The sequence below is a fragment of the Acipenser ruthenus genome, chromosome 38 (genome assembly GCF_902713425.1).
Source record: "Acipenser ruthenus chromosome 38, fAciRut3.2 maternal haplotype, whole genome shotgun sequence".
NCBI classification, from domain to species: Eukaryota; Metazoa; Chordata; class Actinopteri; order Acipenseriformes; family Acipenseridae; genus Acipenser; species Acipenser ruthenus.
The window spans coordinates 6,700,920-6,724,086 of NC_081226.1; the positions used below are offsets into that span (position 1 = coordinate 6,700,920).

Here is a 23,167-nt window from a genome sequence, read left to right on the forward strand (position 1 = left end):
ATCATTTTTGTCCATGCCATTTTCATTTGTTTTATTATTTACAATATTATGTTGAATAAAAAATCAAAAGCAAAGTCTGATTTCTATTAAATATGGAATAAACAATGGTGGATGCCAATTACTTTTGTCAGTTTCAAGTTATTTCAGAGAAAATTGTGCATTCTTCGTTTTTTGTGGAGGGATACCAACAAATTTGAGCACGTCTGTATATATCAACATTCATCAATATTTCTGTAGATTTGCTGCATTAATTTGGCAGTGCTGACCTGTTATGAATTTAAATTGGAGAGGGAGTCAGGCTGGCTCGCTGGCTCGTCCTCAGTATGTGAACTCCAGGCTGTAGGTGAGGAGCGCCCCGTCGTCCCAGCCGTACAGCAGCCTGTCCCGGGGGTTGTAGGAGAGCTGTGTGAGGAGTGTGGTGGCGGGGCGAGCTGGGAAGGGGAGTGCAGGGGAGGTGTGTGATCCTGTGTGTGAGTCGAAGGCGTGGAAGACCACCCCCTCACTCTCCGCCCCCCGCTCCAGCACGTAAAGCACCCCGCACACCAGGAAGCAGAGCCCGTACCTTTGCCTGCCCAGCCCTGTGCTCCACGCTGCCTTCTCCCCTCCCTCCCCTCTCCTGGGCAGCAGCTCCTCTGAGTCCAGCTTCCTCAGCATCAGCTCCCCCTCCAGCAGAGAGGGGTACGCCACCCACAGCCCCCCCTCGTCTGCCCCCAGCGTGACCTCATTGTGACCCCGCCAGCCATGCCCGTGCGAGGGGGAGGGCAGCTCACTGAGCTCGGACCAGGCGCACAGGCAGCGCTGGACCAGGCTGTAGCGGATCAGGGTTCGAGTGAAAGCCTTCAGGTAGTAGAAGGAGGAGTTGTAGACTGTGTGTCCTGAGCCGGAGTAGCTGGCGGGGAGGGTGTGAGGGGGGGAGAGGGGCTCACCTGGGGGGAGGGGGGGTAGAGACTGATTAAAAACACAGCACTGACTGATCTTTATCAGTGATGAATAAATAAAGACCAACAGAAATATGAATGAATAATTGATAAATTAATGAAGAAAGTATGGAATGATGAATTAAGGTATAAATGGATAATGGATGAATAGATGATGGACAGCTAAGTGAATGATGGATTTATGGACGTATCCAATTATGGATTTATGAATGACTGAGTAAATTGATGTAGATAATGAATAAAGTTTGAATGTGTGATGTATGATTGCTGTAGAGATGAATGATGGACGCATTAAATAATTATGGTATATGAAGAATGAATGACTCGCTGAATAGATGGATGATGGATTAATAAAAGATGGGTGAATGAATAACATTAATAAAATGAATGACTGACTGGTATAGAGGTGGGTGATGAATACATGCTGTGGAGATGAAGGGATGAGTGAATTATGGATTAAATGATGGGATGAATGAATGATAGACAGCTGAACCTGCTCTCACCCCGCGCCAGCACATCCATGTCTCTGAACTCCAGCAGGGTGCTCCCGAACAGCAGTGGAGCCACGTAGAGGGGGCTGTCCTGGGACATGGGGTCCGAGAACCAGGCTCCCTCCCCACTCCTCCCGAAAACACTGCGCCGGAGAGGGGGGCTCACCGCGGAGAGAGATCCAGAGCAGCCATCCTCACACACTAGGGGGAGAGAGAGAGGGGTGAGACAGAGAGAGCAGCCATCCTCACACACTAGGGGGAGAGAGAGAGAGAGCAGCCATCCTCCCACATTGAGAGAACGAGGAAGGAGGCAGTGAGTGTGTCAGAGTGTGTCTGTATTACCTGTGTTAGACAGCTCCCCCTGTCTGTCTGTCTGTCTTGTCTCCTCACTCCGGGAGGATGTGGTTGTGTGGTTAAGGGCGGGGCTAGGGGAGAGGCTAGGAGAGGAATGTTCCTTTCCCGCCCCAGCTTGCTCTTTGACCTTTGCTCCCCTGTCCTGTTCTAAGGTGATGTTACACAGATTCTGATCCCCCTGTCCGGGAAGAGAAAACAAACAACACAAATGTTGAGAAGAGTTTCTGTACAGTCTATACAAGGTGCACACTCGGTATACTCAGAACACCATGAACTATATAGTATGCACCACTGCTAGCATACAACAATGATGTGCATTGAAGATGGAGTCTGCTCTACTGTGTCTGTCCTGTGTTCAATGTCTGTTCTCATGCACAGTGCGTCTGCCCTGTGTTCAGTGTCTGCTCTCACTCAGTGTGTCTGCCCTGTGCTCAGTGTCTGCTCTCACTCAGTGTGTCTGCTGTCACAGTGTGTCTGCCCTGTGTTTAATGTCTGCGCTCACTCAGTGTGTCTGCCCTGTGTTCAATGTCTGCTCTCACTCACAGTGTGTCTGCCCTCACTCACGGTGTGTCTGCCCTGTATTCAGTGTCTGCCCTGTGTTCAGTGTCTGCTCTCATTCACAGTGTGTCTGCCCTGTGTTCAGTGTCTGCTGTCACTGTGTGTCTGCCCTCTGTTCAATGTCTGCTCTCTCACAGTGTGTCTGTCCTGTGTTCAGTGTCTGCCCTGGGTTCAGTGTCTGCTCTCACTCAGTGTGTCTGCCCTGTGTTCAGTGTCTGCTATCATTCACATTGTGTCTGCCCTGTGTTCAATGTCTGCTCTCACTCAGTGTGTCTGCCCTGTGTTCAGTGTCTGCTCTCACTCATAGTGTGTCTGCCCTGTGTTCAATGTCTGCTCTCACTCACAGTGTGTCTGCCCTGTGTTCAGTGTCTGCGCTCACTCAGTGTGTCTGCCCTGTGTTTAGTGTCTGCTCTCACTCAGTGTGTCTGTCCTGTGTTCAGTGTCTGCTGTCACTCACAGTGTGTCTGCCCTGTGTTCAGTGTCTGCTGTCACTGTGTGTCTGCCCTCTGTTCAATGTCTGCTCTCTCACAGTGTGTCTGTCCTGTGTTCAGTGTCTGCCCTGGGTTCAGTGTCTGCTCTCACTCAGTGTGTCTGCCCTGTGTTCAGTGTCTGCTATCATTCACATTGTGTCTGCCCTGTGTTCAATGTCTGCTCTCACTCAGTGTGTCTGCCCTGTGTTCAGTGTCTGCTCTCACTCATAGTGTGTCTGCCCTGTGTTCAATGTCTGCTCTCACTCACAGTGTGTCTGCCCTGTGTTCAATGTCTGCTCTCACTCAGTGTGTCTGCCCTGTGTTCAGTGTCTGCTCTCACTCTGTGTGTCTGTCCTGTGTTCAGTGTCTGCTGTCACTCAGTGTGTCTGCCCTGTGTTTAGTGTCTGCTCTCACTCAGTGTGTCTGTCCTGTGTTCAGTGTCTGCTGTCACTCACAGTGTGTCTGCCCTGTGTTCAGTGTCTGCTGTCACTGTGTGTCTGCCCTGTGTTCAATGTCTGCTCTCTCACAGTGTGTCTGTCCTGTGTTCAGTGTCTGCCCTGGGTTCAGTGTCTGCTCTCACTCAGTGTGTCTGCCCTGTGTTCAGTGTCTGCTATCATTCACATTGTGTCTGCCCTGTGTTCAATGTCTGCTCTCACTCAGTGTGTCTGCCCTGTGTTCAGTGTCTGCTCTCACTCATAGTGTGTCTGCCCTGTGTTCAATGTCTGCTCTCACTCACAGTGAGTCTGCCCTGTGTTCAATGTCTGCTCTCACTCAGTGTGTCTGCCCTGTGTTCAGTGTCTGCTCTCACTCTGTGTGTCTGTCCTGTGTTCAGTGTCTGCTGTCACTAGCGGTGTGTCTGCCCTGTGTTCAGTATCTGCCATGTGTTCAGTGTCTGCTCTCACTCATAGTGTGTCTGTCCTGTGTTCAGTGTCTGCCCTGTGTTCAGTGTCTCCTGTCACTCACAGTGTCTGCCCTGTGTTCAATGTCTGCTGTCACTCAGTGTGTCTGCCCTGTGTTCAGTGTCTGCTCTCACTCACAGTGTGTCTGTCCTGTGTTCAGTGTCTGCCCTGTGTTCAGTGTCTCCTGTCACTCACAGTGTGTCTGCCCTGTGTTCAGTGTCTGCTCTCACTCACATTGTGTCTGCCCTGTGTTCAATGTCTGCTCTCACTCATAGTGTGTCTGCCCTGTGTTCAGTGTCTCCTGTCACTCAGTGTCTGCCCTGTGTTCAATGTCTGCTCTCACTCAGTGTGTCTGCCCTGTGTTCAGTGTCTGCTATCATTCACATTGTGTCTGCCCTGTGTTCAATGTCTGCTCTCACTCAGTGTGTCTGCCCTGTGTTCAGTGTCTGCTATCATTCACATTGTGTCTGCCCTGTGTTCAATGTCTGCTCTCACTCAGTGTGTCTGCCCTGTGTTCAGTGTCTGCTCTCACTCATAGTGTGTCTGCCCTGTGTTCAGTGTCTGCTCTCACTCAGTGTGTCTGCCCTGTGTTCAGTGTCTGCTATCATTCACATTGTGTCTGCCCTGTGTTCAATGTCTGCTCTCACTCATAGTGTGTCTGTCCTGTGTTCAGTGTCTGCTCTCACTCATAGTGTGTCTGCCCTGTGTTCAGTGTCTGCTATCATTCACATTGTGTCTGCCCTGTGTTCAATGTCTGCTCTCACTCATAGTGTGTCTGCCCTGTGTTCAGTGTCTGCTCTCACTCAGTGTGTCTGCCCTGTGTTCAGTGTCTGCTATCATTCACATTGTGTCTGCCCTGTGTTCAATGTCTGCTCTCACTCAGTGTGTCTGCCCTGTGTTCAGTGTCTGCTCTCACTCATAGTGTGTCTGCCCTGTGTTCAATGTCTGCTCTCACTCATAGTGTGTCTGTCCTGTGTTCAGTGTCTGCTGTCACTAGCAGTGTGTCTGCCCTGTGTCCAATGTCTGCTCTCACTCAGTGTGTCTGCCCTGCATTCAATGTCTGCTCTCACTCAGTGTGTCTGCCCTGTGTTCAGTGTCTGCTCTCACTCAGTGTGTCTGCCCTGTGTTCAGTGTCTGCTATCATTCACATTGTGTCTGCCCTGTGTTCAATGTCTGCTCTCACTCATAGTGTGTCTGTCCTGTGTTCAATGTCTGCTCTCACTCAGTGTGTCTGCCCTGTGTTCAATGTCTGCTCTCACTCACAGTGAGTCTGCCCTGTGTTCAATGTCTGCTCTCACTCAGTGTGTCTGTCCTGTGTTCAATGTCTGCTCTCACTCAGTGTGTCTGCCCTGTGTTCAGTGTCTGCTCTCACTCAAAGTGTGTCTGCCCTGTGTTCAGTGTCTGCTGTCACTAGCGGTGTGTCTGCCCTGCGTTCAGTATCTGCCATGTGTTCAGTGTCTGCTCTCACTCATAGTGTGTCTGTCCTGTGTTCAGTGTCTGCCCTGTGTTCAGTGTCTCCTGTCACTCACAGTGTCTGCCCTGTGTTCAATGTCTGCTGTCACTCAGTGTGTCTGCCCTGTGTTCAGTGTCTGCTCTCACTCACAGTGTGTCTGTCCTGTGTTCAGTGTCTGCTGTCACTCAGTGTGTCTGCCCTGTGTTCAATGTCTGCTCTCACACACAGTGTGTCTGTCCTGTGTTCAGTGTCTGCCCTGTGTTCAGTGTCTCCTGTCACTCACAGTGTGTCTGCCCTGTGTTCAGTGTCTGCTCTCACTCACATTGTGTCTGCCCTGTGTTCAATGTCTGCTCTCACTCATAGTGTGTCTGTCCTGTGTTCAGTGTCTCCTGTCACTCAGTGTCTGCCCTGTGTTCAGTGTCTGCTCTCACTCATAGTGTGTCTGCCCTGTGTTCAGTGTCTGCTCTCACTCATAGTGTGTCTGCCCTGTGTTCAGTGTCTGCTATCATTCACATTGTGTCTGCCCTGTGGTCAATGTCTGCTCTCACTCATAGTGTGTCTGTCCTGTGTTCAGTGTCTGCTCTCACTCATAGTGTGTCTGTCCTGTGTTCAGTGTCTGCTATCATTCACATTGTGTCTGCCCTGTGTTCAATGTCTGCTCTCACTCATAGTGTGTCTGCCCTGTGTTCAGTGTCTGCTCTCACTCAGTGTGTCTGCCCTGTGTTCAGTGTCTGCTATCATTCACATTGTGTCTGCCCTGTGTTCAATGTCTGCTCTCACTCATAGTGTGTCTGTCCTGTGTTCAGTGTCTGCTCTCACTCATAGTGTGTCTGCCCTGTGTTCAGTGTCTGCTATCATTCACATTGTGTCTGCCCTGTGTTCAGTGTCTGCTCTCACTCATAGTGTGTCTGTCCTGTGTTCAGTGTCTGCTCTCACTCAGTGTGTCTGTCCTGTGTTCAGTGTCTGCTCTCACTCAGTGTGTCTGCCCTGCATTCAATGTCTGCTCTCACTCAGTGTGTCTGCCCTGTGTTCAGTGTCTGCTCTCACTCAGTGTGTCTGCCCTGTGTTCAGTGTCTGCTATCATTCACATTGTGTCTGCCCTGTGTTCAATGTCTGCTCTCACTCATAGTGTGTCTGTCCTGTGTTCAGTGTCTGCTGTCACTAGCGGTGTGTCTGCCCTGTGTTCAATGTCTGCTCTCACTCAGTGTGTCTGCCCTGCATTCAATGTCTGCTCTCACTCAGTGTGTCTGCCCTGTGTTCAGTGTCTGCTCTCACTCAGTGTGTCTGCCCTGTGTTCAGTGTCTGCTATCATTCACAGTGTGTCTGCCCTGTGTTCAGTGTCTGCTCTCACTCACAGTGTGTCTGCCCTGTGTTCAGTGTCTGCTATCATTCACATTGTGTCTGCCCTGTGGTCAATGTCTGCTCTCACTCATAGTGTGTCTGTCCTGTGTTCAGTGTCTGCTCTCACTCATAGTGTGTCTGCCCTGTGTTCAGTGTCTGCTATCATTCACATTGTGTCTGCCCTGTGTTCAATGTCTGCTCTCACTCATAGTGTGTCTGCCCTGTGTTTAGTGTCTGCTCTCACTCAGTGTGTCTGCCCTGTGTTCAGTGTCTGCTATCATTCACATTGTGTCTGCCCTGTGTTCAATGTCTGCTCTCACTCATAGTGTGTCTGTCCTGTGTTCAGTGTCTGCTCTCACTCATAGTGTGTCTGCCCTGTGTTCAGTGTCTGCTATCATTCACATTGTGTCTGCCCTGTGTTCAGTGTCTGCTCTCACTCATAGTGTGTCTGTCCTGTGTTCAGTGTCTGCTCTCACTCAGTGTGTCTGTCCTGTGTTCAGTGTCTGCTCTCACTCAGTGTGTCTGCCCTGCATTCAATGTCTGCTCTCACTCAGTGTGTCTGCCCTGTGTTCAGTGTCTGCTCTCACTCAGTGTGTCTGCCCTGTGTTCAGTGTCTGCTATCATTCACATTGTGTCTGCCCTGTGTTCAATGTCTGCTCTCACTCATAGTGTGTCTGTCCTGTGTTCAGTGTCTGCTGTCACTAGCGTTGTGTCTGCCCTGTGTTCAATGTCTGCTCTCACTCAGTGTGTCTGCCCTGCATTCAATGTCTGCTCTCACTCAGTGTGTCTGCCCTGTGTTCAGTGTCTGCTCTCACTCAGTGTGTCTGCCCTGTGTTCAGTGTCTGCTATCATTCACAGTGTGTCTGCCCTGTGTTCAGTGTCTGCTCTCACTCACAGTGTGTCTGCCCTGTGTTCAGTGTCTGCTCTCACTCACAGTGTGTCTGCCCTGTGTTCAGTGTTTGCTCTCACTCACAGTGTGTCTGCCCTGTGTTGCTTGGAGGCTCCTCAGGTGTGCGTTCAGTTTGTACAGCTCTCGGGACAGTGACCTCATTGCCTCGCTGTAGTTATGGTACAGCATGGCATTCTGGGTTAGCGAGCTCTGCAATTTCTTCAGGAACACCTTCTCTGCCGTCTGATTGGACCGCAGGGCCTGGGCGTGAGGGGCAAACATAATAGGGGCGGGGCGAGAGATGCAGACAGACCCACAGACTGACAGGCTCTCTCACACACACAGAAACATACAGACAGCTCCCACAGACAGACTGACAGGCTCTCACACACACACAGAAACATACAGACAGCTCCCACAGACAGACTGACAGGCTCTCACACACACAGAACCATACAGACAGCTCTCACAGACACCGACAGACGCTCACACACACACAAATCAACAGACAACTCTCACAGACAGACTGACAGGCTCTCACACACAGAACCACAGACAGCTCTCAGACAAACTGACAGGCTCTCACACACACAGAACCATACCGACAGCTCTCACAGACAAACTGACAGGCTCTCACACACACAGAACCACAGACAGCTCTCAGACAAACTGACAGGCTCTCACACACACAGAACCATACAGACAGCTCTCACAGACAGACTGACAGGCTCTCACACACACAGAACCACAGACACCTCTCAGACAAACTGACAGGCTCTCACACACACAGAACCATACAGACAGCTCTCACAGACAGACTGACAGGCTCTCACACACACAGAATCATACAGACAGCTCTCGCAGACAGGCTGACAGGCTCTCACACACACAGAACCATACAGACAGCTCTCACAGACAGACTGACAGGCTCTCACACACACAGAACCATACAGACAGCTCTCACAGACAGGCTGACAGGCTCTCACACACACACAGACAGCTCTCACAGACAGACTGACAGGCTCTCACACACACAGAATCATACAGACAGCTCTCACAGACCGACTGACAGGCTCTCACACACAGAACCATACAGACAGCTCTCACAGACAGACTGACAGGCTCTCACACACACACAGAAATACACAGACAGCTCTCACAAACAGACTGACAGGCTCTCGCACACAGAGAAATCAACAGGCACTCATTCTCTCACCTGCTCCAGTGTTTTGAGGTGAGTGCTGACTCGGTTGGTGTTGCTGCTCAGTCTCCTGATGTCCGCATTCTCCAGAGCCTGTCGCAGCATCACAGAGATACCCTGCACCTGAGAGAGACATCTCAATCCTGAGTGATCTCAGTGTTGGGCTCTTGTGTTTTATACTGGTTCCCCTCTATTCCCAGTACATTGTTAATGTTGGTCTCTTGTGTTTTATACTGGTTTTCCCTCTATTCCCAGTACCTTGTAGTGTTGGTCTCTTGTGTTTTATAATGGTTTCCCCTCTATTCCCAGTACATTGTTAGTGTTGGTCTCGTGTTTTATACTGGTTTCCCCTCTATTCCCAGTACCTTGTTAGTGTTGGTCTCTTGTGTTTTATACTGGTTTCCCCTCTATTCCCAGTACCTTGTAGTGTTGGTCTCTTGTGTTTTATAATGGTTTCCCCTCTATTCCCAGTACATTGTTAGTGTTGGTCTCGTGTTTTATACTGGTTTCCCCTCTATTCCCAGTACCTTGTTAGTGTTGGTCTCTTGTGTTTTATACTGGTTTCCCCTCTATTCCCAGTACCTTGTCGATGTCGGTGCTCCTCCTCCTCAGTTTCTCCAGTCTTAGCTCTGTCTCACAGGGGTTGAACCCCGTGACCTCACACTGACACCTGCACTTTGACCCTGGGGCAGGGAGGGGCTTAGGGGATGGGGGGGCTCTATCCAGCATACACTGCTCCAGAGAGGGGCGTCTGAGAGTGCAAACACAGCTGCAGTCCCGCTCACTGACAGCGGCGGTGCTGGAGCTCAACTTTACCTGCAACACAGGTTCATAGATTCATCAAACAAAGCATCAAGTCCAGTGTAATCTAGTTTTCTCAAACTGCAGTTACAGTGTAATTCTAGTGCAGTCTAGTGATCTCAAACTGCAGTTACAATGTAATTCTAGTACAGTCTAGTGATCTCAAACTGCAGTGACAATGTCATTCTAGTACAGTCTAGTGATCTCAAACTGCAGTTACAATGTCATTCTAGTACAGTCTAGTGATCTCAAACTGCAGTTACAATGTAATTCTAGTAGTCTAGTGATCTCAAACTGCAGTTACAATGTAATTCTAGTACAGTCTAGTGATCTCAAACTGCAGTTACAATGTCATTCTAGTACAGTCTAGTGATCTCAAACTGCAGTGACAATGTAATTCTAGTACAGTCTAGTGATCTCAAACTGCAGTTACAATGTCATTCTAGTACAGTCTAGTGATCTCAAACTGCAGTGACAATGTTATTCTAGTACAGTCTAGTGATCTCAAACTGCAGTGACAATGTCATTCTAGTACAGTCTAGTGATCTCAAACTGCAGTTACAATGTAATTCTAGTAGTCTAGTGATCTCAAACTGCAGTTACAATGTCATTCTAGTACAGTCTAGTGATCTCAAACTGCAGTTACAATGTAATTCTAGTACAGTCTAGTGATCTCAAACTGCAGTTACAATGTAATTCTAGTGTAGTCTAGTAATCTCAAACTGCAGTTACAATATAATTCTAGTGCAGTCTAGTAATCTCAAACTGCAGTTACAATGTAATTCTAGTACAGTCTAGTGATCTCAAACTGCAGTTACAATGTCATTCTAGTGCAGTCTAGTGATCTCAAACTGCAGTTACAGTGTCATTCTAGTACAGTCTAGTGATCTCAAACTGCAGTTACAGTGTAATTCTAGTACAGTCTAGTGATCTCAAACTGCAGTTACAATGTCATTCTAGTACAGTCTAGTGATCTCAAACTGCAGTTACAGTGTCATTCTAGTACAGTCTAGTGATCTCAAACTGCAGTTACAATGTCATTCTAGTACAGTCTAGTGATCTCAAACTGCAGTTACAATGTCATTCTAGTACAGTCTAGTAATCTCAAACTGCAGTTACAGTGTCATTCTAGTACAGTCTAGTGATCTCAATCTGCAGTTACAATGTCATTCTAGTACAGTCTAGTGATCTCAAACTGCAGTTACAATGTCATTCTAGTACAGTCTAGTGATCTCAAACTGCAGTTACAATGTAATTCTAGTGCAGTCTAGTGATCTCAAACTGCAGTTACAATGTCATTCTAGTAGTCTAGTGATCTCAAACTGCAGTTACAATGTCATTCTAGTACAGTCTAGTGATCTCAAACTGCAGTTACAGTGTCATTCTAGTACAGTCTAGTGATCTCAAACTGCAGTTACAATGTCATTCTAGTACAGTCTAGTGATCTCAAACTGCAGTTACAGTGTCATTCTAGTACAGTCTAGTGATCTCAAACTGCAGTGACAATGTCATTCTAGTACAGTCTAGTGATCTCAAACTGCAGTTACAATGTAATTCTAGTACAGTCTAGTGATCTCAAACTGCAGTTACAATGTAATTCTAGTGCAGTCTAGTGATCTCAAACTGCAGTTACAATGTCATTCTAGTACAGTCTAGAGATCTAAAACTGCAGTTACAATGTAATTCTAGTACAGTCTAGTGATCTCAAACTGCAGTTACAATGTCATTCTAGTACAGTCTAGTGATCTCAAACTGCAGTTACAATGTAATTCTAGTACAGTCTAGTGATCTCAAACTGCAGTTACAATGTAATTCTAGTGCAGTCCAGTGATCTCAAACTGCAGTGACAATGTCATTCTAGTACAGTCTAGTGATCTCAAACTGCAGTTACAATGTAATTCTAGTACAGTCTAGTGATCTCAAACTGCAGTTACAATGTAATTCTAGTGCAGTCTAGTGATCTCAAACTGCAGTTACAATGTCATTCTAGTAGTCTAGTGATCTCAAACTGCAGTTACAATGTCATTCTAGTAGTGCATATGTTACGGTAAAAGTCTGAATATTAGCAAATGTTAGATTTACTTGGTACCAAGCAAAGAGGTAAATATCTGAAATAAACATGACAACGCTTTACTGCAGACATTTACAATCTCAAGAATAACCACGTGGCTTTGGCTAATGACCAAATGTCTCGCTTTCGGACATTGCAAGGCCACAAAGTTTACTTGGTTAGTTACATGTCTGAAAAGCAATCTATTTCTTCAAATTCCAGACATTTACCAATAAGCTTTGGTAAATAAGATCATAAGATTCGGACATTTACCACCTTATTTGGTCAATGTTGACATTTACCGGTTTAAGATCGACCAGAGCCAGACTATTACTGTAACATATATAGCTTCCCCATGATGACATTTTTTTTTAGACCAATAAACATGGTTCTGATTTAATGTACTGTGTTATTACAAGCAGGTCTGTTGTGGTGGTATTCATCTGCAGTATCAACGCTACAATCAGCCACAATGTCACTGCATCCAGTCTCCTCTCTAGCTGCTTACCTGTCCTGTGGTATGCTGGGCCCCCACAGTGAGCTGCAGCACACAGCAGGCTAGCACACTGAGCGCAGCACTGCCCATCTTTATACCTGAAGAGGGAAGAGCTTCTTGAAGCAGGGCTGCCAAGAGCAAAGACCGTCTGTGTATCTGACTGCTGTCTGATTACATCTCCGCGTCTGAATCACAAATCAACGAGTCACTCAGGACTTCCTCCTTTCTCTTTCCCTCCCTCTGCAGCTGTAATTTGGGGAGTGCTGCAGTAGCCCCCTCTACTGGGCAGTGTTGATGCTGCAGCAGTCTCACCTTTCATTTTGTTGTAATTGATTCCACAAGCACAACGGAAAAAATAGGTTTGAAAAAAAAAAAAAAAGACCCAACCAAGTTTAATGACACAGATAAGGGGTTCCGTATTGTATGTACCTTTGCAATGACAGACAGCCTCCATACCCCCCCACCCCACCCCAGCTTCTGATTCGCTCAATAACTTCTGCTAAAGAAGACCCTTAGCAAGTTTTAGCAATCTGACCAGTGGGTCTCTAGATATATGTAAAAATTTAAGTGACACACAGTCAGAAACCTAGACCCCCAGAATCTGATCTCTGAACCTGTGCTAAAGAATGTCTTAAGCAAGTTCTATCACAATTCTCAGTTTCACCCATTCCAGATTTTAATAAGAGCTTGATTACCCAGTGTATAGGTAAGAAGCTCAGGAGTGTCTTATTAAACTCATAGTAAAACCAAGAAGTGCTGTGCAATGGCCCATCCCTTAATGTACTGAAGAAGGTCCTTTTATAGTTTCATCACAATCGGACAACCGGTCCTTCAGACACAAGTAAAAATGTTAGCGAGACACAAAGCAACACACAATTCCAATTTGAACTCAATGTGAAGTAAAACAGCGAGACAGAAATTCAAACACACAAAGTAAATTTTAATAAAGTAGATGTATTACAGCACTATGAGGACTGTGGTAACAGTGGGGTGATGGGAGCTGTAGTCTTGTCTATGCAGTGGGTCTGGTCTGAGGACTGTGTGGTAACAGTGGGGTGATGGGAGCTGTAGTCTCTTGTCTATGCAGTGGGTCTGGTCTGAGGGCTGTGTGGTAACAGTGGGGTGATGGGAGCTGTAGTCTCTTGTCTATGCAGTGGGTCTGGTCTGAGGACTGTGTGGTAACAGTAGGGTGATGGGAGCTGTAGTCTTGTCTATGCAGTGGGTCTGGTCCAGTTCTCAGAAGTTGGGCTTGTGCTTCTTCACCTCGACCATGAGATGGTGAATGTTGATGAGCTCGGAGCGGACTGACAGGCTCTTGAAGGCAGGCTGGGACAGGACCTTGTGGAAGCGATGGTAGTACTGGATCAACTGGGTGAGAGCCCCCTGTATAGAGAGAGAGAGGGAGGGAGGGGATCATACTGGAAATATTGGGAAAGGGTCTGTGAAAATGATGGTAGTGTAGGATTAATAGGATTCAGCATCTTTATAGAGGCAGCTGGCCTAGTATCTATGAGAGATAAATAGTGTAGCCCTTTGTTACTTGTGTTTCAAACTTATTTATAATTGTAGTGATTCTGCAAGTTTGTAACCAGAATATGAGAAAGGAGTGAGCCCACAAGCTAGACCAAGTTTGACTTCCTAGCATTAACAGCTGCTGAGGCTGCAACTCAATATCATTACTGTAGTAATGACATATCTTGTAATTAAAAAAACAAATTATTCAAGTTTTCAGTGAGTTTTGTTTTAGTCAAGTTAGGAAAATGGAAGGCAGGGACTGACATCTAGAACTGCAAAAAAAAATGACAACCAGCAAATACGCATAATGAATAAGATTTATCCAACAGCTGTAATACATCTAGAAAACACCCAATAATTAATAAATGTTGCAATCGGAAAAATGAACAGCATCGTATTAATAACTGGAACTGTCAGCTACAAGTAAATCAAGAAAGAGCGAGTCCATTAAAACTGAAGGAAAACTTAGATTGTTCAGAGGAATTAAAATACAAAGAACTTCACTACCTGGGATCGGCGTTGAAGAGGAGCAACAAATGATAAAGACCGACCGGGAATCAGTCCATTTACTGGAAGAATTTCTGCTTTGGTTAAATGAAGCCTGAAAAAGTAGTTAGTTTGCTTGCATCGTCATATTATGATATTTACTGACTTAAGAATATAATGAGTTCTACAGAAAAGACGAACTCTAGACAATGTGTTGCTTTCACACGTAGTTAATATTACAATGGAGACCACTTGCTCACTAAGATTAATGTGCTGATTTCTGCCATTTTGATATTAACCTTCTTTTCTGCTTTTGTACCGTATTTTATTCATAAGCTTTTGATAACATGTATACAAGATGTAAGTGTTGCATGTTTTATTGGGCAAGTGTTTCCTCGTGATCTTGTGCACATTTGGGAGAAATTTGTAACCAAGAGTGCTGTGGCAGGGTGACGGGTTTAGAAATGGAAGTTTGTAACAGTGCTGTGGCTAGTACAGGATCACAGGAGAGCTGGATCAGTACAGGATCACAGGAGAGCTGGATCAGTACAGGATCACAGGATTAGAGCTGGATCAGTAGAGGATCACAGGAGAGCTGGATCAGTAGAGGATCACAGGAGAGCTGGATCAGTACAGGCTCACAGGAGAGCACACTCAGTACAGGATCACAGGAGAGCACACTCAGTACAGGATCACAGGAGAGCACACTCAGTACAGGCTCACAGGAGAGCTGGATCAGTACAGGCTCACAGGAGAGCTGGATCAGTACAGGATCACAGGAGAGCTGGATCAGTACAGGCTCACAGGAGAGCTGGATCAGTACAGGCTCACAGGAGAGCACACTCAGTACAGGCTCACAGGAGAGCACACTCAGTACAGGCTCACAGGAGAGCTGGATCAGTACAGGCTCACAGGAGAGCTGGATCAGTACAGGATCACAGGAGAGCTAGATCAGTAGAGGATCACAGGAGAGCACACTCAGTACAGGCTCACAGGAGAGCTGGATCATTACAGGCTCACAGGAGAGCTGGATCAGTACAGGCTCACAGGGGAGCACACTCAGTACAGGATCACAGGAGAGCGGGATCAGTACAGGCTCACAGGACAGCTGTATCAGTAGAGGATCACAGGAGAGCTGGATCAGTAGAGGATCACAGGAGAGCTGGATCAGTACAGGCTCACAGGAGAGCACACTCAGTACAGGCTCACAGGAGAGCACACTCAGTACAGGCTCACAGGAGAGCTGGATCAGTACAGGCTCACAGGAGAGCTGGATCAGTACAGGATCACAGGAGAGCTGGATCAGTAGAGGATCACAGGAGAGCTGGATCAGTAGAGGATCACAGGAGAGCTGGATCAGTACAGGCTCACAGGAGAGCACACTCAGTACAGGCTCACAGGAGAGTACACTCAGTACAGGCTCACAGGAGAGCACACTCAGTACAGGCTCACAGGAGAGCTGGATCAGTACAGGATCACAGGAGAGCTGGATCAGTACAGGCTCACAGGAGAGCTGGATCAGTACAGGCTCACAGGAGAACTGGATCAGTACAGGATCACAGGAGAGCTGGATCAGTACAGGATCACAGGAGAGCTGGATCAGTACAGGATCACAGGATTAGCACTGGATCAGTACAGGCTCACAGGAGAGCTGGATCAGTATAGGCTCACAAGAGAGGTGGATCAGTACAGGATCACAGGAGAGCTGGATCAGTACAGGATCACAGGAGAGCACACTCAGTACAGGCTCAGAGGAGAGCACACACAAGCTACCCTTTTGGTGACTAACAAAACTGTTTTTCTCCACCATCTCTGTAATCAGGGTCTCCCGAGGGACTGGTGCGTCATGCGAAGGAGTGGATGAACATTCTCACGGAGCAGCTCATGCTGCGCCTGGCTCTGGTAAAACACCTGCACCTGGTCTAGGACGTGCCTCCTCCTCGCTCACCTGACATATTCATTGTTATATTAAACACCTGCACCTGGTCTGGGACGTGCCTCCTCCTTGCTCGCCTGATGTATTCATTGTTATATTAAACACCTGCACCTGGTCTGGGACGTGCCTCCTCTTCGCTCACCTGACATATTCATTGTTATATTAAACACCTGCACCTGGTCTGGGACGTGCCTCCTCCTCGCTCGCCTGATGTATTCATTGTTATATTAAACACCTGCACCTGGTCTGGGACGTGCCTCCTCTTCGCTCACCTGACATATTCATTGTTATATTAAACACCTGCACCTGGTCTAGGACGTGCCTCCTCCTCGCTCACCTGAAGTATTCACTGTTATATTAAACACCTGCACCTGGTCTAGGACGTGCCTCCTCCTCGCTCACCTGAAGTATTCATTGTTATATTAAACACCTGCACCTGGTCTGGGACGTGCCTCCTCTTCGCTCACCTGACATATTCATTGTTATATTAAACACCTGCACCTGGTCTAGGACGTGCCTCCTCCTCGCTCACCTGAAGTATTCATTGTTATATTAAACACCTGCACCTGGTCTGGGACGTGCCTCCTCTTCGCTCACCTGAAGTATTCATTGTTATATTAAACACCTGCACCTGGTCTAGGACGTGCCTCCTCCTCGCTCACCTGACATATTCATTGTTATATTAAACACCTGCACCTGGTCTAGGACGTGCCTCCTCCTCGCTCACCTGACATATTAATTGTTATACTAAACACCTGCACCTGGTCTAGGACGTGCCTCCTCCTCGCTCACCTGAAGTATTCATTGTTATATTAAACACCTGCACCTGGTCTGGGACGTGCCTCCTCTTCGCTCACCTGAAGTATTCATTGTTATATTAAACACCTGCACCTGGTCTAGGACGGGCCTCCTCCTCGCTCACCTGACATATTCATTGTTATATTAAACACCTGCACCTGGTCTAGGACGTGCCTCCTCCTCGCTCACCTGACATATTCATTGTTATACTAAACACCTGCACCTGGTCTGGGACGTGCCTCCTCCTCGCTCACCTGAAGTATTCATTGTTATATTAAACACCTGCACCTGGTCTAGGACGTGCCTCCTCCTCGCTCACCTGACATATTCATTGTTATATTAAACACCTGCACCTGGTCTAGGACGTGCCTCCTCCTCGCTCACCTGACATATTCATTGTTATATTAAACACCTGCACCTGGTCTAGGACGTGCCTCCTCCTCGCTCACCTGACATATTCATTGTTATACTAAACACCTGCACCTGGTCTGGGACGTGCCTCCTCCTTGCTCACCTGAAGTATTCATTGTTATATTAAACACCTGCACCTGGTCTGGGACGTGCCTACTTGCTCGCCTGAAGTATTCATTGTTATATTAAAAGCACTGTAAATATTTGTAAATAACCACTTTCCTGGCATTTGACTACAACTGTTGAACTCACAGGCATTTTTATTTTGAGTACCTGAGTGTTCCCTACCACCACACCGGTCACAAGTGCTAACTGAATTAAACCTTTACACACATTAATTAATTAATGGATGAGGGAGGAAAGAGGGGAGAGTTTGGGAGAGGAGGGTAGCTGACCTGTATGATTCCCGTCCCGTTCTTGAAGTTGGTGAAAGATCTCATCACATCCTGACTCAGGTTCTCTACAGACTGCTTCCAGGAGCCAGCGAAGCCACGGACTAACTGATTCACTCTGGCTGAAAGAGAGAGAGTGAGAGAAACATACTGATTACAAGCTGGTTGACTGGGCATTTACAGGGTGTGTCTGGGTCTCTGCCCAGGTGTGTCTGGTCCCTACCCGGGTATTTATTTACCCTCATCGTTCCGGAGGCGCTCCAGCTGTCCCTTCTCGATCAGCGCCTCGCTCTCCTTCACAAACCCGATCATCCCTCCGAACGGAGCGCTCAGGATCTCCTCGATGAACTCCTGAGAGAGAGAGAGAGAGAGAGAGAGAGAGAGACTGAGACACACAGAGACCTACACAACCTGTAACACACGCACACACACACAAACACTAACACACACACTGTAACACACACACAATCCAAACAGGAATCATTACTTTGACATGTAAGCCCCACCCACCTGGGTTCTGGCCAATAGGAGCTGCTGGAATCCTTCTACCTCTTTACTGCCATCAGCAGCACGTTCCTGAGTGAAGGAGGGAGTGAGGGACAGAGGGGTTAAGTGACATTTCCTCTAGTTACAGCTACTAGGTAAAGTGTTGTGGCCTGTGTATTCTTTTAAGGACCTGGGTTTTAAGGATTGTAATAGTAATAATAATTGCGTGTCTGTCCTGGTCTCACCATGAGCACACTCAGCATCATGTCGTAGTTGTTGATCAGGAAAACAAGCTGCTCTTTGCGGGAGGGAAACTCAGCAGCCATCCGCAGAACAAAGTTCTCCACCTCTACCTAAATAAAGAGCCAGAGAGAGAGCACAAGTCAGTGCACACACAACACAGCACTATATACACTGTACCAACACACACAACACAGCACTATATACACCGTACCAACACACCCAACACAGCACTATATACACTGTACCAACACACACAACACAGCACTATATACACTGTACCAACACACACAACACAGCACTATATACACTGTACCAACACACCCAACACAGCACTATATACACCGTACCAACACACACAACACAGCACTATATACACCGTACCAACACACACAACACAGCACTATATACACTGTACCAACACACACAACACAGCACTATATACACTGTACCAACACACACATCACAACACCTACACACACACACACACAGAAACAGTGAGAAAACAAGTCAATTCACACTGCACTGCAAAACAGGCACTGTACCAAACGCTACCGTCACTGCACTGCACAAATACACCAACACAGTCGCATAAAAACAGTCTGTTTCAGAGTGTGTGTCTGTATATGTGTGTGTCTGTGTGTGTACCTGTAGTTGCCCCAGCAGGGTGTGTGTGTGTGTATACCTGTAATTGCCCCAAAAGGGTGTGTGTATGTGTGTGTTTATCTGTAGTTGCCCCAGCAGGGTGTGTGTGTGTGTGTGTGTGTGTGTGTGTACCTGTAGTTGCCCCAGCAGGGTGTGTGTGCGTGTGTGTACCTGTAGTTGCCCCAGCAGGGTGTGTGTTTTCTCGTTCGGGAAGGTCTGGTTGATGCTCACAATAGCCGATGAAAACTCTGCGTACCTCCTGGTGATCTGAGGAAACAGGAAACAGCCTCTATCACCTGAGAAGTCACATGACCCTGACAAGGTCACAGGTCAAAGTGCAGGATGCTGTTATTTTGCCTGTGGAGTTTCCAGAACACTGAAAATATGAACCTGCATGAATGGTTTACATGACATTAGCAGTAGAAGAGGCAGGTTAGCAGATCAGGACCTATATTTACCAATCGTGTGTGCGCAAGTATTCCCTTCATTCCAACAGGAGCTATGGGATTTATCAACACAGAGGTTTGTGTGAGAATGTTCATAGACTCACACACACTCTGGACCATGCGCACAATCATTTCCTTGTGGTAGAACGATGGTACTGCAAGATAAGATCAAACGCCTATTAAGAACCGGAATCAGAGCAATATGTTCTCATTAGGTTTATGCTATTGATGCAAGTATTGCTGAAATAGAATTATACGTGACAAACTTTCAGAAATTATTGCTGTTATATACCAAATACGCTATTAATATTGTTTTTAATATTTAGGTAGTAATGTGATATTAATGCTGGTTACCACCACCATGATTATTACTTAATAAGCAGGTCATGTTTTTGTGACTCCCTTGTTTCAGATATGCACTGGTAATTACAGAAGACATTAATATGATAAGTTGGAGCAGGTGTGTAGGCTATTAAGAAATAAACTTTATTTTTGTATAATTCACATACAGTAATACGTCAAAACATAAATTTGAAAATGGGTGACCTTGCACTTCTGGAAGACCTTGCTAATGCGGCTTTTTGGGGAGAGAGAGTGTTTCAAGACCGATATGACTTATTCACAACAGGTACAGAAGAAAGTTTTGCAAGATAACTCTTTCCATGGCAGTCCTAATGGAATTGTGTGAGATGTTGGGTCCTTTCCAAAGGCAGTCCTAATGGAATTGTGTGAGATGTTGGGTCCTTTCCATAGGCAGTCCTAATGGAATTGTGTGAGATGTTGGGTCCTTTCCAAAGGCAGTCCTAATGGAATTGTGTGAGATGTTGGGTCCTTTCCAAAGGCAGTCCTAATGGAATTGTGTGAGATGTTGGGTCCTTTCCAAAGGCAGTCCTAATGGAATTGTGTGAGATGTTGGGTCCTTTCCAAAGGCAGTCCTAATGGAATTGTGTGAGATGTTGGGTCCTACTCGGTTGCACAGACCAACCAAGCGCTGTTGGAACTATTCCTGCAGCCTGACTAAGTCTTTTAAGTCTTTGAGCGCAGCTGTCACACCATGGTAAAAACTGCTTGCTGCACATACTCAACAGCTAACCACAAGAGACTCTCAGAATAGCAAGGGGCCTGCCAAGCTTTAACCCCACTGGACATGAGGACTACACAGAGACCGGCTAGAATATACTGCTACTGTGTAAGAATGGGATAGGGTCACAACAAAAGAGAAACCACATTGGAACAGACTGTTATTCATCTTGAGCAAAAGAAGCTTCTCTAACCTGAAGTACCTCCGTCTATGGTAAAGGTACCACTGGTTCCATCTGGGGAAAGTCTATTTAAATCAAGCCCAAGAGTGTCATTGCTCTCAAACTCCAGAAGCCCAAGGGTGCTGACAGGAAGTCACAAGCTAACCCAGCCGCAGTCTACTACACTGGGGAAGTGTGACTGTCAGTCTGAGCAATCAAGACACCGCAGGGAAGGAAAGAGAGACTGCGTCAGTGTATCAAATATACAAGCAAGACACCGCAGGGAAGGAAAGAGAGACTGCGTCAGTGTATCAAATATACAAGCAAGACACCACAGGGAAGGAAAGAGAGACAGCGTCAGTGTATCAAATATATACAAGCAAGACACCGCAGGGAAGGAAAGAGAGACTGCATCAGTGTATCAAATATACAAGCAAGACACCCCAGGGAAGGAAAGAGAGACTGCGTCAGTGTATCAGAAATGTAATATATATACATACATACATACATACATATATATATATATATATATATATATATATATACACATATACATATACATATACATACACACACATACACACACACATACAGTGCCGAGAAAAAGTATTTGCCCCGTCTGATTTTCTGCATTTTTGCATATTTTTGACACTGAATGTTATCAGATCTTCAACCAAAACCCAGTATTAGATAAAAGGGACCCTGAGTGAACAAATAACACAAAATTTACATATTTCATTTATTTATTAAAGAAAGTTATCCAACACCCAATGCCCCCGTGTGAAAAAGTAATCACCCCCTTAGACTCAATAACTGGTTACGCCACCTTTAGCAGCAATAACTGCAACCAAACGCTTCCTGTAGTTATTGATTAGTCTCTCACAGCGCCGTGGAGGAATTTTGGCCCACTCCTCCATGCAGAACTGCTTCAACTCAGTGACATTTGTGGGTTTGAGCATGAACTGCTCGTTTCAGGTCCTGCCACAACATCTCAATGGGGTTTAGGTCTGGACTTTGACTAGGCCATTCCAAATCTTTAAATTTCTTGTTCTTCAACCATTCTGATGTAGACTTGCTTGTGTGTTTCAAATCATTGTCTTGCTGCATGACCCAGCTGAGCTTCAGCTTCAGATCACGGACGGATGGCCTGACATTCTCCTGTAGAATTCTCTGATACAGAGCAGAATTCATGGTTCCTTCAATGATGGCAAGGCGTCCAGGTCCTGATGCAGCAAAGCATCCCCAAACCATGACAATACCACCACTATGCTTGACCGTTGGTATGAGGTTCTTACTGTGGAATGCAGTGTTTGGTTTTCGCCAGACATAACGGGGCCCATGTCGGCCAAAAAGTTCCACTTTTGACTCATCTGTCCATAGAACATTGTTCCAGAACTCTTGAGGATCATCCAGGTGCTTTTTGGCAAACTTGAGACGAGCATTCATGTTCTTCTTAGTGAGCAATGGTTTCCGCCTTGCTACTCTGCCATGAATCCCATTTTTGCCCAGTGTCTTTCTGATGGTGGAGTCTTGAACACTGACCTTAGCCGAGGCGAGAGAGGCCTGCAGATCCCTGGATGTTGTTCTAGGGTTCTTTGTGGCTTCCTGGACGATTTTACGCCTCTTGGAGAGATTTTGGCAGGACGGCCACTCTTGGGAAGATTCACTACTGTTCCAAACTTTCTCCATTTGGACAATATGGCTCTGACTGTGGTTCGGTGGAGCCCCAGAGCCTTAGAAATGGCTTTGTAACCCTTTCCAGACTGATAGGCATCAACAACTTTTTTCCGGAGGTCTTCAGGAATTTCTTTTGTTCGTGGCATGATGTGCCTCTAGAACCTGTGTGCTGACAACTTCACTCTGATGGTAAGGGCCAAAGTTAGTCAGATTTATATTGAGCAGGGCTGGCCCAAATCAGGCCTGGTTGTTAACCAAAGTACTCAAACAGCTGACCCTAATTATCCCTTTAATTGGGTTGAGTTAACTAGGGGGAGGCAATAACTTTTTCACACCTGAAGATTGCATGTTTGATTACCTTGCACACCAAACAAATGAAAGAAGCACCAAACTTCGGTGTCATTTTTTCTCTCAGACTCCCTCTATATGCTACTACAACCCACAAAAAAATCTGACCAAATACAATGTGAAAAATGTGCAGAAATGCATAAAAAAATCAGACAGGGGGCAAATACTTTTTCACGGCACTGTATATACAGTATATATACAGTGCCTTGCAAAAGTATTCAGACCCTTCCTATGGTGTCCCATTTTGTGAAATTGCTAAATGATGCATACACCTTTTTTTAAACTTAATATTTTATTCAAAATTGGAATGCTCAAACTGAAGACTTCTAAGGGTTAGATAAGTTACAGTAAATGTCACCAAAAACTAAAGAGAAAAAACAGAAATATGTTGATTGCATAAGTATTCAGACCCGTCAACTCAATATCTGGTGGAAGCACCTTTGGCAGCAATTACAGCCGCAAGTCTTTTTGGGTAAGTCTCTACCAACTTTGCACACCGGCTTGGTGCAATTTTTGCCCATTCTTCTTGGCAGATTTGCTCAAGCTCTCTCAAGTTGCTTGGGGATCGCTTATGGACAGCAGTTCTCAAGTCTTTCCAGATTCTC

At 46.4% G+C, this 23,167-nt stretch overlaps 2 protein-coding genes across 2 annotated transcripts in view; both read right to left on the bottom strand.

Moving 5' to 3' along the window:
• Positions 1-318: 318 nt before the first annotated feature.
• On the bottom strand, positions 319-9,439 carry LOC131706915 (olfactomedin-like protein 2A). The gene is made up of 5 exons (XM_059008863.1): positions 9,177-9,439; positions 8,610-8,717; positions 1,772-1,961; positions 1,442-1,630; positions 319-926 (listed from the first exon to the last, which is right to left on the bottom strand). The coding sequence occupies exons 1-5, from the start codon at positions 9,321-9,323 to the stop codon at positions 319-321; spliced, it is 1,242 nt and encodes a 413-aa protein (XP_058864846.1). The 5' UTR covers positions 9,324-9,439.
• A 3,421-nt stretch (positions 9,440-12,860) lies between these two features.
• Positions 12,861-23,167, bottom strand: part of LOC131706938 (vacuolar protein sorting-associated protein 52 homolog) — a 41,685-nt gene continuing 31,378 nt past the window's right edge. Inside the window, exons 15-20 of the mRNA XM_059008891.1 lie at positions 19,022-19,117; positions 18,211-18,318; positions 17,990-18,055; positions 17,719-17,830; positions 17,483-17,601; positions 12,861-13,324 (exon numbers count right to left, since the gene is read on the bottom strand). Of these exons, the coding sequence (XP_058864874.1) occupies positions 13,178-13,324; positions 17,483-17,601; positions 17,719-17,830; positions 17,990-18,055; positions 18,211-18,318; positions 19,022-19,117 (648 nt within the window). The 3' untranslated portion in view covers positions 12,861-13,177. The remainder of the gene's footprint in view (positions 13,325-17,482; positions 17,602-17,718; positions 17,831-17,989; positions 18,056-18,210; positions 18,319-19,021; positions 19,118-23,167) is intronic.